The following is a 16383-nucleotide window of genomic DNA, read 5'->3' as shown; positions in this document are numbered from 1 at the left end:
GTTGAGACCTTTTGGTACAAGAGTTTCGCAGCGAGTTGTGAAACTGTGATTCTTTATTAAAAAAGTCTCCGTAACTTTTAAAGTTTCACTTCCACTTCCACTTCTAATTCGGATAATTTACTCCGAGTAATTTACTCGAACAATCGATGCCATCATCGTAAAGGGAAATAATGTAACTACCGGAGAAATAGGTCTAATATCTTTTTCGCTGAGTACTTTAATGAAAGTATCGATTTATATGCGTTAATTGCATGAAGGACAGCGTCAAGACTTTTTTAATATAAAAGCTTTGCAACAAGTTGCGAAATTAAGCACTGTAAGGTGAGAGTGGGATCTAGGATGATCGAAATTTATGGAGGTAAATGGATCGTAAATTCATCGAGACAGTTTCAAGAGAGAAAGCAACATTTTTCACGATAACAAAATTCGAAACTTCTCACTTTAAAGAACTGAAATTAACCGAGGCATTATAAATCTCAATTCTCGCGACTTTTCTCTCTTGCTTCTCGTTTCTTTCTGCAAAGAAAATTAAGATAGCAAGAACAAAACGTCAAGAAAATAAATTCTGCAGAAGAAACATGAAATTCTTTTCCTAAAGATGTTGTTACTTCCTTTCTCTGTCCATGTCGAATCCGATTTTGTGCCGGATTTAATAAACAGAAACATTATTTGGTAACAACGTGAATCCCTTTTCTATTTTAACAACAATTAATAATAATACATTTTCAGAATCACTGATAACAATGAAAATTTCTGTTTAACTTGAAATGTTCCAACAAAACTGTGATTTATCCAGTACCGACACGTTGTATATCGTTTCTCCTAGATTTCGACACGATGATTTAAACTCCGGTCGTAAAATTGATCTATCACTTCTGGATTCTGAAGAGAGATCGATTTATGCGAAAAAAACTAATGAAATCGTGATTTCGCGAAACTGTCATTATTTTGGCCACTGTATTTATAGAAGTATCGATCTTATTCTTAACTATACTTGGTATTCTTACCATCTTACTAACGATACTTATACTTTACTATACAATACTTTTCTATTCTTAAAAGTACTGTTTTTTCGCGGAAGCACTTATAAGGGGTTCGAACCTGCCTCGTAGATGTTTGAGTATGTTTGAAAATACAGTAAATTTTCCCCAATTTTCCTTCAGCTTGTAGATAAAAAAGGACAATTTGGAAAGAGGAGATACGATTATTCGAGCCTCGCGGCTCATTTTTACAGTTTCCGATTGTCAACAATTATAAAAACAAGGTTCAATATTCAAATAATCGTATCTCTTCTTCCAAAATTGTTCATTTTTATTTACAAGCTGAAGGAAAATTAGGGAGGATTTGTATCTAATTTTTATTTTTTATATTTATATAATTTATATTTATAAATTTAAATTTAATTTATATTTAATTATATTATATTTTATAATATATCGTTTGGCCTCCGAATTGACTTCGAATCGTGTCATGAGGCCTCCGAATTGCCTTCGAATCGTGTCATGTGACCCTGGAATTGCCTTCGAATCGTGTCATATGGCCTCCGAATTGCCTTCGAATCGTGTCATATGGCCTCCGAATTGCCTTCGAATCGTGGCAGAAAATTAGAAAATAAAAAAGTTAAATCATCGTTTATATTCTAGCATTACTATGCATTCATACTAATGTACACCGACATACTGACCGCTGCCTTTTTTGCCAACTACCCCAAGCATAAAAACGAGCCGCGAGGCTCGATAAATCGCGACTTGGTGTTCTCAGATCTGCCGGTTTCAATTCCGACCTCCGAACATTTCTGGGAGAAATTACTGTATCTATTCCCACCTTTAGTCGAGTGGCTTTAGACCGCCATGACCGCGGCAAGCATCACAAGTCGTAGCCGTCTCCGATGCGATCGGGGTCTGTCGGGCTCGTCAGCAAATTGACCGTTAATCGAAACTGCGGCGCGGAAAAGCGGCATCGGTCCGCGCCAATGGGACGCCGGCTTTTACACGCAATTTAGCCGCGGCCAGCCTCTTCGTTCCTATTCCATCCCGCGAAATTTGAGTCCCTTCGGCCGCGATAAGAAGTTATCCGGTAGTTGAATGAGGACGAGGAGGCTCTCTCCCATCGACGGCTGATGCTTTTCCTCCTTTTTTCCTGATCCGTCGGCTTCGCCGGAGGGCATCGTTGCTGGTAGGCGTGGAACGAGCCGAGACCGAAGCGATGAAGGCGGCTGAAGGAGAGACCGGTTTCCGGTACCCTCGGTAACGAGTCATTTCCGACCCAGTTTGCTCGTCCCCGTCAGACCTGGTCCCATCCCGGTGGCGTCATTCCCATCCAAAGTACCTGGACCGGAATCGCAGAACGCTTCGCGAATATTACCAGTTAAATGCTTCCTGCCCTCGTCTCGGCCGGAGGGAAAATCTTGACTGCTGTCGAGCGAACAAGAGGCGGGCGTGCAATGTTTGCTACCTCGAATCCGTAATCGTTCCTGTTTGGAGGCTGCGAGCAACGTTCTACCACGATGCCGATGCGCTGCCGCATCCGCGATTATCGCGCACGAACGCCCGCGAATTCTCATTTTGGTTAACACGTGACTGTCACGCACTTCTTATGTTGTGATGCACTTCTTATGGTGCACTCGAGGGGGCCACTGTGTAATTTCCATTATTATTAGCGTATAAGGGTAGATTATTCAATACCATGATGAAATCAAATTATAATCTTATCAACAGTGTGTGTGTGTGTGTTTTTTTTTGTGACCACAAAGTGCACATGCAAAGAGAGGTCCTCAGAAGTGATTTTGCACTGTGGTAGAACTCGTAAAACTGAATCTAATGATACGCGGTTTTAGGTGAACACGACTTATAGTTTCTGAGATATTTAACACTTTCACTGCCGCGTCATTCGTATGCGAATGACGAAATTCTTTAAAATTTAGTTGATCTTGAAATGACTGATCCATAGAAATTCCTTAATTTTATTAAGATTCGCAAGAGGTAAGAATGTTGAAATAGTAATCGATGTCATGTAACTTTGCTTTGCAAGATTAATTACATTGATTGAAATACTTTAATTCTATGAAATTTTCAGATGTTTTCGGCGTGTTCGTCAATGTGTTAATATTGAAGTTGTTAGTAACAAAATTGCGATTTATACATTACCATGTACAGTTGAATTCTTTCTTATGACACGTTGTATCAGGTCATGAAGTATGAAGTGTTATAGTAAAATTATAAAGTATGCATTTCATACTTAATGATCTAACGCATCATTTCCCGTAGATTTTGACAAGCTGGTTTCAAATCCGATCGCACAATTTCCTACCACTTGAGGACTTTGTAAACAAATCAGCGGGTTATCAAATGATGTAACAATATCTGTATGATCTACTAATGCCTTCATACTTTTGCATTTGATCTGTTCATTTCCGTGATAAATGGATAAAATCTAGAATCCATTAATTACAGTTCAACCATTTCGCAAGGTCTGTTTACTGCGCCATCGTGTGACAACTATCGTCTCCGTAACTTCAGAAAGATCCTCTGCTCTGATTGCAATATTTCGCTTACAGTATTTTAATACGTTGCTCTGCACAAAATGCATTTAGCGCATCCTCGTTTCACGATGGCGAAGCATGATACTGAAGCATAGAGAAAGGCTCTTCGTTCTCCGACAGAAAGATCCTGAAATGCTCGCAATCAGCCGGCAAAGGTATTTCTGAATGGTCCCAAAGAACTCCCCCGACGTCCACATTCAATCAGATTCCGAAGATATTCCTCGCAGAAATATTTCACGGTAATCGTCGAGTACGAAGAACAAACGTTCCCCCGGAGCTGATAACTCAAGGATGAGACACCATCCTAACGATTCAAACAAATCGATCATTTTTTGTTTCGAGCATATTAGCGACGAAAGGTAAAGCTTAAAAAATCTTGCTTTATCGGAGAGAAAAGTTATCTTAAAACTTCCTTTACGTTTTTCTCCTATATTTCCCCGGCATAATATCTCCGGAACTATGCATCCGATTTACTTGAAATTGTATGGAGATATTCTGCATAAAGTATTCTATAAGTAATGTAGCGTACGATTTCTTTTATATATCAGTTATTTAATTTTTTAGAAGCATTCAAAGTTGACCTTTTCGAGATAAAGATCTTCTTTTAATAAAGAGCTTCTCTTTTTAAACGAGGACATTTCTACGATTGTCAAAATTTTCACATTCTAAACACATTTAGTGTTTAATATTACCCTTACGCTGTTTTATATTAGTTTTTGTAAAATAAGGATAAGACATTTGTTCTGATTTTTAACGAGTGTTATTTCAGTACTTGCCGCAAGTAACACATACATTAAACAAATAACTCATAAATGTATCTTTACAATCTTGATAATCGTAAATTAAAAAAGTAGCGGATTTCATCGTTTCGACGAGTTCCGTAAAACCAGTGTTAAAGTTACAATGTCGAAAAGTATAAAGTAGTTCTTCAAGTCTATCAACGTTCTTCTTATTTTGTCTTCCGTGCTGCCATTTTTCCCGCGCATGCATAAAGTCTAGTAATTACCTACAAAAAGAATTCCCAAACTACATTTCTCGACGCCTCAGGGCGGTGTCCTCCGTTTAATCGTCGCCGATAGTTGCTGCGTCGAAATTTAAATTCCCCTCTTCGAGGGCGACATCGTAATGAATTGTAAGCTCGAACGGAGTAAGTCCGGCACAATGCCCGGAATAAATATTTTGTAATGGTGTGGGGCGGTCCATTACACTGTCAAAGGAGTGAAAATTGCGGGACACGAATATCTCCTCGGTATCACAACTCGGCTTAGACATTAATATTCAGGGCTCGAGGCACGTAGAGCTACGTGTCCGGCAATGCGGCAAAGGCTGCTTGGAAGCCCGCGCCGCGACGCGGCCCGGCGTCGCGGCCGTATAAGTTAGGCGGAAAATAAAAGGATCCGGAATTTTCATGCATGAAGAATGATCGCAATTATACGACCGCGAAATTAAAACCGGCAGAAAAATACACGTAGCCGTTGCCTCGTCGTTCTCGCGGCCGAAGTGCCGGGGACCCCTTCGAACGGATAAAAATTCGCGAGATTGCTCTCTTTTTCGCTAGTCGACCCCGTATTTTCCCTTCGCGCGTTGTTGACCGTGCGCAATCCAAACAGCCAGAATTTCTTTCATCCCCTCCCAGTATAAATATTATTGCGCTTGCTCGGGACTCCAGCGAATGCGAGTCAACACACAGTGTTTCAACCGTCCGCTCTTAATTACACCGAAGGACCCCACTGGCGTTTTACATTTTCTTCGATGGCATTATAAAATTGCCCGGAACTGTGACGCGGGAAATAACGATGTAATTTGAATGCGTTAAGGGCCCCGACGGGGAACGACTCCTTTACTTTTCTGTTTATTTTCGTTCGTTCTGGCGCCGTCGACGATCGAATTCGACGGAAAATATTTCTCGCGATCGAGCGAAGTGGTCTGCCGCGGAATCTTTTAACCCTTTCGCTACGGCGGTTCAGTCCGCCGTAGCGCCCCTCCTGAACGGAACCACCCGCCGAAATTGTGCACATTGCGCGTGGATAGTGTATTTGGGAAGAAAAGGGATTTTTCTTTAAAACAATATAGTTATAATTTCTGCATAAGGTATAAAGTTATTTAATAGGTAAAAAAAGTTTCATTAACAATGGAAAAAGTGAAGAAATAATATATAATATACAGTAATAAAATAAAACATAATATTCATAATACAAAACATAATACATAATAATTAGTCCTAAAGTTAGTACTTTCGATTTTCTATCCCTTTATGACATGTAACACAATAATAATGGGAAATGCAGGTAGAACAAATATAACTTGAATGGTGTGTCGTTTATTTCGGACTGTCGTTTGTCTGTTTCGTCAAAAGATTCACGCAATAGTAACAAGAGGCGGTGCAGTCCAAAAATTAGGTCGCGATTTTACCAGCATGTCGGATATATCCGGCGTTCGTCCCCAGAGGGCGATCATGTGGATGTCGGATATATCCGGCGTTCGGCTCCGCGAGTGTTTATATGGATGACGGATATATCCGTCGTTCGGAGCGAAAGGGTTAATACGTCAATTATCCTTCGCACGTTGGCACGGCGGCCGAAATTCGTGTAAACGCGTTTCGAATTGAAAGGATTTTGGGGCTAAAGATTCGAAATTCAAGTAAGATCAACGTAACAATAACGTAAACATATGTTCAGCGGTTTGTATTATACAAACACGGTTTTATTTTCCGCGCGAAAATCGTTCAAACGCGCGTAACACAAAAATGGTATGAAATTGAAAAAAGGTAACATTATATAAAAATGACAAACTTAATATTTTGTGTGACCTCTGTTGTTTTGAATTAAAGCAAAAATTCGATTCGGTATTGAATGTATAAGCTTATTAATTGCTGTGTCAGGATTTCTTCTCAGATACGTTTAATTTGTTCTTTCAAACTATCAATTGTTTGAAATTGACGATCATTGACATATATACATCTGACGATTATACCCCATAAATTTTCTATGGGGTGCATAACAGGTCTACACGCAGACCATTCCATTAGGGGATTGTCCCGTGATTTAATCCATTCGTGAAAATGTTTGGAAACATGGACCACTTTTTTGTCCTGTTTGAATAAAAATTCCTGTTCCCCAATTACGTCATCTAAAATTCGATATAATCACGTAATTCATAAAATTCATTTTATTACAAATGAAACGGCGCTGTGTAAAAATTTATTGCAGGCATCTCTTATTTACTGACGGTAGCTTTTTCAATCGCTGCAGATGCTGCGAAGAAGCCGGATATTTGATTAATTTTTCCAAATAGAGCCGAGATGTTTAGATCCGATGTGAAAAAGGCTGAAACAACGCCGTCCTTGTGTATCTTTCCTGGTTCCATCGGTAAAAAAGCAAGACACATTTCCGTCGAGTGCGATACACATTCTCGAACATGTGGACGTGTTTTGTTTGCGGCAATTAACGCAGTTCAAATAGAGCTTTATTTGAACGATGCCAGTGCTGTTACGCGCCAACGGCGCGCTATTGCACGGAGCGCCAGGAGGAGCAATATGCAGCAACAAGTTCTCAAGTTAATTGGGTGCAGAAGTCGAAATTAGGGTAACGAACAGCGTCGCTCAAGGAGCGGAGGAGTAACGGACGGGACGAGGCTCGAATGGACGATTGTATAGAAACAGCCGGATCGATTCTGGCATTAAACGTGACGCAAAACTATCCCGAAGATTTCCACGCCGATTCCCCGGGGATCGTGGACGCCCGGTGAATAAAATTTCCAAGGGCGGCTCTTGAGCGGTGCATTTTTCATTTCGACAACTCGAGATATCGTCTTCCATTTCACAGCTCCAACTACTTTGCATAGCCGTCGCTGAACTTTTCCCGAATACTTAACCGACAGGACTTATGGCATATCCCCAGAGTAACGTTACAGCCGGAGTTTAGCGCGTGCAACTCCTATGGCTGAACACGACCGTCTGTTTCCGGTGGCCTTTGAACTTCCCTAGACCCGCGAAACCGTAACTCCGGGTACTTACTTAACGCTACCGAAAATTGCAGTTCCCCGGGAAAGCTCCGACTCTCGTGGATCACCATTTTCCGGGGAATTTGATTTTCTTTGTCAGAGCAACTGTTCGCCGACACTCCGCGAGCGTTTTCGTCTGATTTTCGTAATATTTGATGCACCCGCCGATGCACATTCGATTTTGCGATGACAAAATTGACTCTTTGCGCTACGATTTATTTCATAAGTGAGTTGATTGGCACTTCTTCCTTCTTAATAATTTCACCGATAGAACGAGACAATGTTCGAGGCATTCTGTGTAAAAACAACTTAATCCAGGTTAGAGATGTGGAAGCGAAAAAACGCTTTACTTATTGATTTGAAATGAACGACGTAATCGAAACGAATGAAGTTTCCTAATGTAATCAAACATCAAACATATGTACGTGTAATAATCCTGTATTTGCTAAATAAACCACCTGGACTAAAGCATTAACAAATAAATAAATGTATCAACAAGTAAATAACCAAATATTGTTATCACTTGACAATAAGTTACCATTAGAATGCAATCATTTGAAATAGTCACACCCGTTAAATATCAGAAAATGCAGAATGTTGTTTTGCGATTATTTTGTTCAGAAATGAAACATTTATGTATGTACTGTTAATGAATCGTTAACACGTTCCCTGCCGAGCTTTTTTTACTCGAATCTTCACACTTTCATATTTTACTAAAACTTGATGTATTACGTGCAATTATTAATTCTCGTACACATAACAACGTAACAAAAACTTATCAACGCCCATTCTTGCGGTGGAAATTGATTCTTCGGTTCTAAATTTCTTGTAAACAATTTGTTCAGTTCACTAAGTAAACATGCAAGCGTGTACCATCGATGGTACACGTGGCACGGAACGTGTTAATTCTTGTATGATTTCAAATGAAATTGCAAATAAAATTGTTTTATCTTTACCAATCGCTATATTCGCTTTATTATTGTTTCATTGTTTAGTCTTTTTTGCTGTAGTTTAGTGGAGTGTGTGCAGTAAAGTATTGCGTACAGTAACGTCAGGAGAGGTCCTCTGGACATTGAGAGAATGTTTGTTAGCAGGCGGAAAAGTTTATAGTAGGTGACACCCTGGGGAGGGAGAGATCAAAAGTTAGTTGCTGCGTGGAGGCACCGGGGATGTTTGAAAGCTGAACGAACCGTCCAACGATTGCTTCGTCGTTCAAGATCTTGAAGACGGGAAATATTGCGGATGTGTGTGTTCCTTAATTAACTGACGATTCAATTTACTCTCCAGATTAATTCAATACCGAGGGTGAAAGCAGTGAATAAAAGTTTTTGGTACAAAATCATCGCGATGAATGTGAAGATAAGAAGTTTTTCTGATAACCGGATAATCGACCTTTATGCATATGAATTGCATGCTATGGTATCAAGTGAAGTGGTATGAAAATGAATGAACTATATTCGCATCGAGACAGCAAAAAATGTGTAAAATCTAGCAGTAACTTGAGTTATGGTCTCACATGTCGAACTTATAATCACTGACACACATTTGTACATTTGTGAAGATTTTAACACTCGGAGTCCGTTTTGACCCAGAGTATAAATATTGCTATTTAACTAATTTATTATAATTTTATATAAATTTATTTTTAATTTAAAAATTAATTCACATTTATAGTTTTAAAATCTATTAGAATTGCATTTTATTTATAATTAAAAGTTATAATTTTATGTAAATTTATCTATAATTTCAAAATTATAATTTCATAATTAATATTAGTCAATTATAGTATTAACTATTATAATAAGTATTAATAATAATTAATTGTAATATTTTCACATGTTTCATTAAGATCTATAGAACAACTAACGTAACCAGGAAGAGTACATCGAAAAAATATGTAAATCAAAATTGATATAAATGAAGTTGAAATTACAAATGATACTAAACATACTCGATTATATTTCTGTAAAAATGACTCGCCGTTTGTATATTTAATATTGAAAGAAAAATGATAGAACTCTTATACTTTTGCAATATTTATTCAAGCTTGCGAAAAATTGTGGTCAATCTGCAGTTCATTGTTTACGACGGGCGAGGCGAATAGCCTTTCCTGTTGATTTAATCTTTCGCTTATTTACTTTTTCACGTGATTACTCGAAGCCGCGGTAAAACGATCGCTGCGCGGCCATGCATTTCGTAGAATCAATTCAGCTTGCAAATAAACACAATGCAGTTGTTGCACCGATATTTACTGAACTGGAACGTCAACTTATCATGAGCTTACAATATAATACCGTTTTCAACGAATTGCACCGCCATAGGCGAAACAAGTTGCTTTCATACCGATTTCCATTTAACACTGGATTCGAATAAGCGCGATGACAGAGTACAATAATGTTCGTTTAATTATCAGCAATAATTATTCGGTTAATTTGCAAATAGATATATCGTTCCCGGGTACCCAAAGCCGATTAAAAATCGACAGAAAGGCGATTGCTGTTCATCGACCATTGGAAAAATTAATAGCTATTAGGCTGAGAACGAACCGTTAATTAGAGCAGTTAACATCCTTTTAAGGTGCCTTCAAAGAGCCGGTTATATAAGAGAGAGAGTTCCCTTTAGCTTCACGTATTAACGGAAACTTTTCAGACGGTTGCAGAGCTTCCTATCTGATCAGAAGCAAATTACTACTTATCCTCGGTGAACCCGTTTTCTATTAAAATTAATTTTGACGACCTCGATACTGTCAAACAACTGTGAAATCTATGTATAATCTACAGTGCACGACAGGCAACTTTTGACCGGCTTAAATAATTCTACGTAATACATCCCTAATATAAGATAATTAGTATTCAATAACTGTCGATAAATAACGCGTTAATAATTAATCCCTAATATAAGATAGCAATATCAGCTTTGCCAATATGAAATAATTATAATTGTAAATACACTTAGTTATTCTCTCTTAGTTATTCACCGAACATCACTTTTATTGTATAACAAGTAAAATAAACTGAAAGAACTGCAATATGTTTCCGAGGCTGTCGAATAGAACAAATTAAGGAAGATGTGTCAATTACTGTGCTCTGTTAGCAGCCTTCAGGAGTTTTCGCTTCTAACTTTAGTAATTTATATGACATTTCTTAAGGACTTGAAAGATAATATTAAAATTTCTTTTGTCGACATACATTTTTCCATGGCTACAAGAAGCAGTTACTGTGCTCCCTTTCTGAATACTGTGCTCGAGCTACTCTGCTGTCTCCCTGAATGCTGCGCTCCCTCCCTGAATATTGTACTTCAGTAACCGTGCACAATAAAAATTTAATGCTTAACATACTTTCATAAATGTTACATTCCCTAAGAAAAATGTAATATAAAAGAGTTCACAGTAGAGATGACTGCTTTAACAAAATTTCATATTCACACACATTTTTCCTCTTCAAACATATGACAGAGGTGATCCGAGATTTGAGGATTTCAAAATTCAAATGGAATTCGTTGAGCAGGGCAAGACTTTAAATTTTAAATGAAAAGACATGTTTCCGATAAACGGGCGAATATCATTATCACATCATATAAACTTCGTTATAATTAAATTTTCTACAGAAATCGATTATAATTGATTTCGAGTCGAATAGATTGTGTAATTTCCAGGGATTCTGTTTCGATGAACACAGCGGAAGCCCGGCGCGAGCTGTGCTGTTCGCAAAGTGGTGGGTCGTTTTGGTCAATGAGCAGCAACGAGTACACGTGCGGTCATGGCTTTTACTCTTTGACACGGTCGCCGTTCCGGGGCAAAAAGCTCCAACGACGACGTCGAATTAGATTTCCTTAAATACGATTTCGCCGGGCGGAGTGCTCCCGTGCACTTCTGTCCAAGATCCCAAACAATCTTCCGGTCCAGCCGCGCGCGTCAGTTCCCTGTGAGTTTTTCAATTTCCGTTATTGTTTCCGCTGCCCGGTGTGTCCATTTCGATATTACATATCGAACGCGAATGAACGCGGCATGAGCGGTCCAAGGTTGTTACAAGATCGCCGGTTCCCGAGAAGTGCTTGGTAATGCTCTTTCGTCGCATCGAAGTTAAAAACGCTTCGGCAGGGATGGAGCATATCCTGGAAAGCAAGCATGCTTGTTATGTGCGCCAGTTCTGGAATGGACAACGCAATCTTCCTCGCTGCAACTTATTCGATTCTATTGGATTCTGTTGAGAATTTTTATTTACCCGGTACCGGAACCGTGTTCTTGCTGGATCTCGACCGGTATCATTTTAACGCGTTATTTATCGACAGTTATTGAATACTTTTAAAACGATTTACAGATGGAGGAAATTTTTGTGACGGCAACGGAGTATTTCATTTTGGAGCAAATTACCTCGAATGATACCAGTTAAAGGAAAACTGTCCAATTAACTTTTCTGATGTAGCACGATAAAATTATATGATATGAAACTTAATGATCGTGATTTAAGCTACAGCTATAAAAGAAATAAGTACTTCCAAATAATTTTCTCGACGATTGAAAGACTGCTTAACGTAATAATAAAATAAAAACGTTGATGCAAACGTTGTGAATTTTCATTTTAAACAACCATAGTACAGAGAACAGAATTTGGGGAGATTCGGAGATTGCTTCTGGTGAAAATAAAATAAAACTGTTGATGCTTTTGGTTGAAGCAGATTTTGTTTTAGCATTTTTGTTGGCTGTTTTAAAGGTATGAATTTCGTGAAGTCGTGCCCGATGAACGATCAGAAAAGGAAACACTCGTCCGAGTTTCAGAGTCGAGTGCCCGATGCTTCCGAAATAATTAGCAAAGAGGGCAAACGTTGGAAAAATTCATTCCCGCGATAAGCAAATTGAGGGGTGGTTATTTTAAATTTGCATGGCGATTTTTATTCAGCATTCATTTCGGACGAGGACAAGCTGGTTCCAGTGATCGCAGTTTGAAGATCATCTTTTCGGATGGAACGATGAAACAATTTGCGAAAGCACGAACAACGAAACCACTAAATTATGCGCGTTCGTAACGAGAATGAGTGAGTTAAACGTATTATACTTGAAGAATAATAGCTGCACAAATAAGTTTTCAAAATGAGATTGTCTTCGATATTTATTAACTGGAGATTGCGTTTTCCGATTTGAAACCCTTGCGACCATCCAATCTCAAGATGGACCATTTGAGCCGTTACTGGAAAGGTTTAACCATGAACATCTGGGGTCTAGACCATGGTACTTCCCATGTAGACCAGCCATTTTTCTTCGCAACTAAGTTAGTAGCCAGTCGTAAGATTTACAGTGTTTTACTACTCACCGTCAAGTTAAGGATTCCTTATGAATTTTTTATGTACTCCACCCTAGAACCCAAGAAGATGAGGTCTACGTGTTCACGTACGTACGCAGCGATTCATCTAAGCATGCCACCTAAATTACTTGTGAATTATTTGTGGAATGGTACGAACAAAAATTGTCTATATTTTATCAAGAGATCGCGGAATATAATTATTATTTTTCCAGTTTCTGCTTTTATCGAAATATAAAGATCACTTCGATTCTCTTATCTTCGTTTTAATCAGCATCCAGCGCTTTCTTCTACTAAATTAATACGGCGTATAACGACGAAATAGTCCTAGAACTTTAAATAAACAAGTTCAAGTTCAAGTTCTGCTAAATTAAATTTTATTTATCACAATTAAAATGCGCAACTGACCTTCGCGCCCGGATAAATGATAATGTATTACTTTTATTCAAACCACACGTTTCCAGAACAAATAGTTTATAAGTAATTTTAGGTGATACGACGCGTACCCAATTATTAACCAATCGAGGAGAAAAGTTGATGGACTCTTGACTGCATTCACGAAACCAGGTCAGACAAATTACAACACTCTAGACCAACCATGGCCACAGAGATTGCCTTGTAGGAAACTGCACTAGCGCCGTTGAAAGCAATGCAGCCACACCTACTCATAAAGAGTACTCCGGTCAGATAGAGCAAGGTAGACAGTATCTGCAGTCGGACTTGCAAAATCGGAAGTACTTCCTGCGCGGCTGCAATCGCCATAGTTTAACTTGGTTTATTCGAAAGCGGTGTCCTCGAGAACAACCCGCAGTGCTCTCTGCGCAAGGAGCACTTGTCCAGCTCGAGATACAAGCTCCTTCAGCAAAGACTTTTATTCTTATTCAAGACTTTTATTCTTCTTATTCAACCAATTGGTCATTGTGTTCGGAAAAATAAAATTAGACTGCTGGTCTTGTGAAAGATAAGAAGATAGCAAAGTTCGCCTATGAACATTTTCACGCTTTTTCGTCTCGTTCACGAATAAACTACGGAATAATCATAATTTTCAATACCACGCAGCGGCTGTTAATTAGTAAAATTAAGAAGCTCAAGTACCCGCGTCTTCGGAGGCGCGAAACAATTATACCTTTCCAATAAAAGCCAATCGATACGTGAAAAACGACCGATAGGCGTCCAAACAAACAAAATAGGCAGCTCAATTTCTCTAGATCGACACCTTCAATTAGACAGAAATTAAAAGACGATACACCGAGCCGCTGGGTGTTTCGCAAATAACAGGGTCTGGATCGTTACTTTGAGCCGGAAATGGCGGGGGTGCTCGTCGCAGGTGTAATTGGATACGCGGGGGAGTATCGGTTGCACAGTCTCCAAAGCCTGCGGAAGTTCGACGAAGTGCTCGTGACAAAACACCTCGGAAATATTCAAATGATCCGAGGATCGGGGGGGATTCGAAGTTTGGAACTCTGAAACCCTGAGTGAAAACTACTTACTTATTGCCACGCAGACCCTCCACAGGCCGCTGTAGGTAACTTTGCTGTCGGGCTCCACGGAAGTGTTCGACGAAGTTTTCGGCAGCTTCTCCTCCGTCAGAAGCCACTCCCCGGTGCTGATGGCGACGGTGACGACTACCAACGACAGCATCGCGGACAGACCGGACGCGATACCGAGACCACCACCGCCGGCGTTGCTGGCGTCGCTGCCAACGACCACACTGCCTCCGGACGCACCACTAACTACACCCCCAGCACCAGCACTCGAGGAACCGGCACCGCCAAGGCCTTCGCAGCACCAGCAGCAACAAGACATCACCACGAGCCGCCCTCTTGTCATGGGGGCATCCCAGCAACAGCAACCGGTTTACCACTGCAACGTTGTCGGTCTGCTCCTGTTCAAAGTTAAGACGATCACCTGCGTTCGGGATTCGTCCCTGCTACTGGAGACCAGGATGTCTCCAAGATGGATGATCAGTTCTTCAGACTTTCGAGTCTTTAGACTTCTTAGTCTTCGGACTTTTTAGCCTTTTCTCCTTTTAGTTTTTAGACCTCTTAGCCTTTGGATCTTTTAGCTTCTGGACCTCGTTGTCTTCGCACTGTTTGGTCTTCGGACCTTGGTTCTTGAACTGTTTGGTCTTTGGACTTTTCAGCCTTTGCTTTCTATTTTACGCTATTGTGAATACTGAGATACTTGTAAGCCATCGTATGATTCAAGCGATAGAAAAACAGTACAAAAGAGTACTTGGTGCAGCAGAAAAGATTTACTTCCTGACTCTTCTGACCTTTGGTCGCATCCTCTATCCTGATGCTCAGAGTCAAGTTATTACCTATTCTCTCTTCTGTTCCTATGTCGACTCCTCTATCTCGATGCTCGGAGTTAACTTATTACTTGACGACTCTATTTCTTGGTCATATCCTCTATCCTGACGCTCGGAGTCGAGCAATTACTTGTTGATTCTTTTGTTTCTTGGTCAAATCCTCTATCCTCAAGCGATCGCGCTTGACTTCTAAATGAAATCCTTATTGCGCCGGCTGAAGTATCCTATACCATTCAGAAAAGACGATCGGATATGGACATAAAGATCGCAGCTGTGAGCTTTGAGAATGGATGGCGGCGCAGGTTTCCAGTATTGCCTTCAGCAGTTCTCGGCCCTGGAGATTAATAATTTGGTCGGTACTTCTGGCGGCGGCAAGACGAATGCCCTCTTGTTCCCAGTTTCTTGCGTCGTTATTTCGCGAGTTATGGTCGAAAGTTCGCGGAAGAGAGGGGGGATGGGGAGAGGTAACGAAGACCGGTTGGTACTGGCCGTTAGCACTTTTCATCGATAATGCAGAGGCAGTAGCGGCAACAACTTATTTTTCCAGGATGAACCAGCCGGAATGCTTCTATCCTCGTTTTCTTTATTTGAGGAGATACGCAGGAACTTGATCCGTAAAGCCCCGCCGTGAGCGGTCTAAGCCCTGCTGTTGATAAAGGATAGGCTGCCGGGCTCGACACCGCTGAATGGTTGATGAAGGATTTGGGAAGTTGGGATATCTTAAGCGCGGCCGGGTCGAGTCGCTCGATTGGCTCCCGTCGCGGGAACGTTTCGGAGACTGTAATTGATCGATGAAACTGCTGACAACCGGTTCCCGCGTATCTCGACCCCCGGGGGGGCCCCTGTGAAAGCGAAGTTTCGTTGCGATGCGAACTCAGTCAACGATCTGGCAGCCGACCGGCTAACTTCTGTTATTTTCGTACGGCGGAGCCGTTGGTCTCTAACTTTCGACTAGCAACCAAGCCAACACTTTCTTCGGAATTAGGAAAGTTCACGGGTGCCGGCGCGCGCGCGAGTCTAACGATGAATGATCAGATCACCGTCGTCTCACGGTCTCAAGCGTGCCAGCCAGGCCACGGGACATGCTCCATTTATTATGAACACATCGGCCGTGTCGTCGGTAGGTTTTGCTCGGCGGCGTGCTCAATCAACGATCGCGACGCCTCCAAGTTCATAGCTTCGCAGCCAGAAGTTCGCAAGGTGGCGCAGCCCACTTCCAGAAACTCTGCAAC

At 40.6% G+C, this 16383-nt stretch overlaps 1 protein-coding gene across 3 annotated transcripts in view; it reads right to left on the bottom strand.

Annotated features, from left to right (window-relative positions):
• The window catches only part of Stg-1 (stargazin related protein STG-1), a 74402-nt gene that overhangs the window by 24625 nt on the left and 33394 nt on the right, over nt 1–16383 (bottom strand). For all 3 annotated transcript variants that reach the window (XR_013034377.1, XM_076525101.1, XM_033468064.2), the window contains exon 2: nt 14331–16376. Coding sequence is in view for 2 of the 3 variants with exons in the window: in XM_076525101.1 (XP_076381216.1) it covers nt 14331–14670 (340 nt within the window). In the remaining variant the exon portion in view is untranslated. The remainder of the gene's footprint in view (nt 1–14330; nt 16377–16383) is intronic.

Source organism: Megalopta genalis, chromosome 11, assembly GCF_051020955.1.
Source record: "Megalopta genalis isolate 19385.01 chromosome 11, iyMegGena1_principal, whole genome shotgun sequence".
In the NCBI taxonomy this organism is placed as follows: Eukaryota; Metazoa; Arthropoda; class Insecta; order Hymenoptera; family Halictidae; genus Megalopta; species Megalopta genalis.
This window is presented reverse-complemented; position numbering and strand designations above follow the sequence as displayed.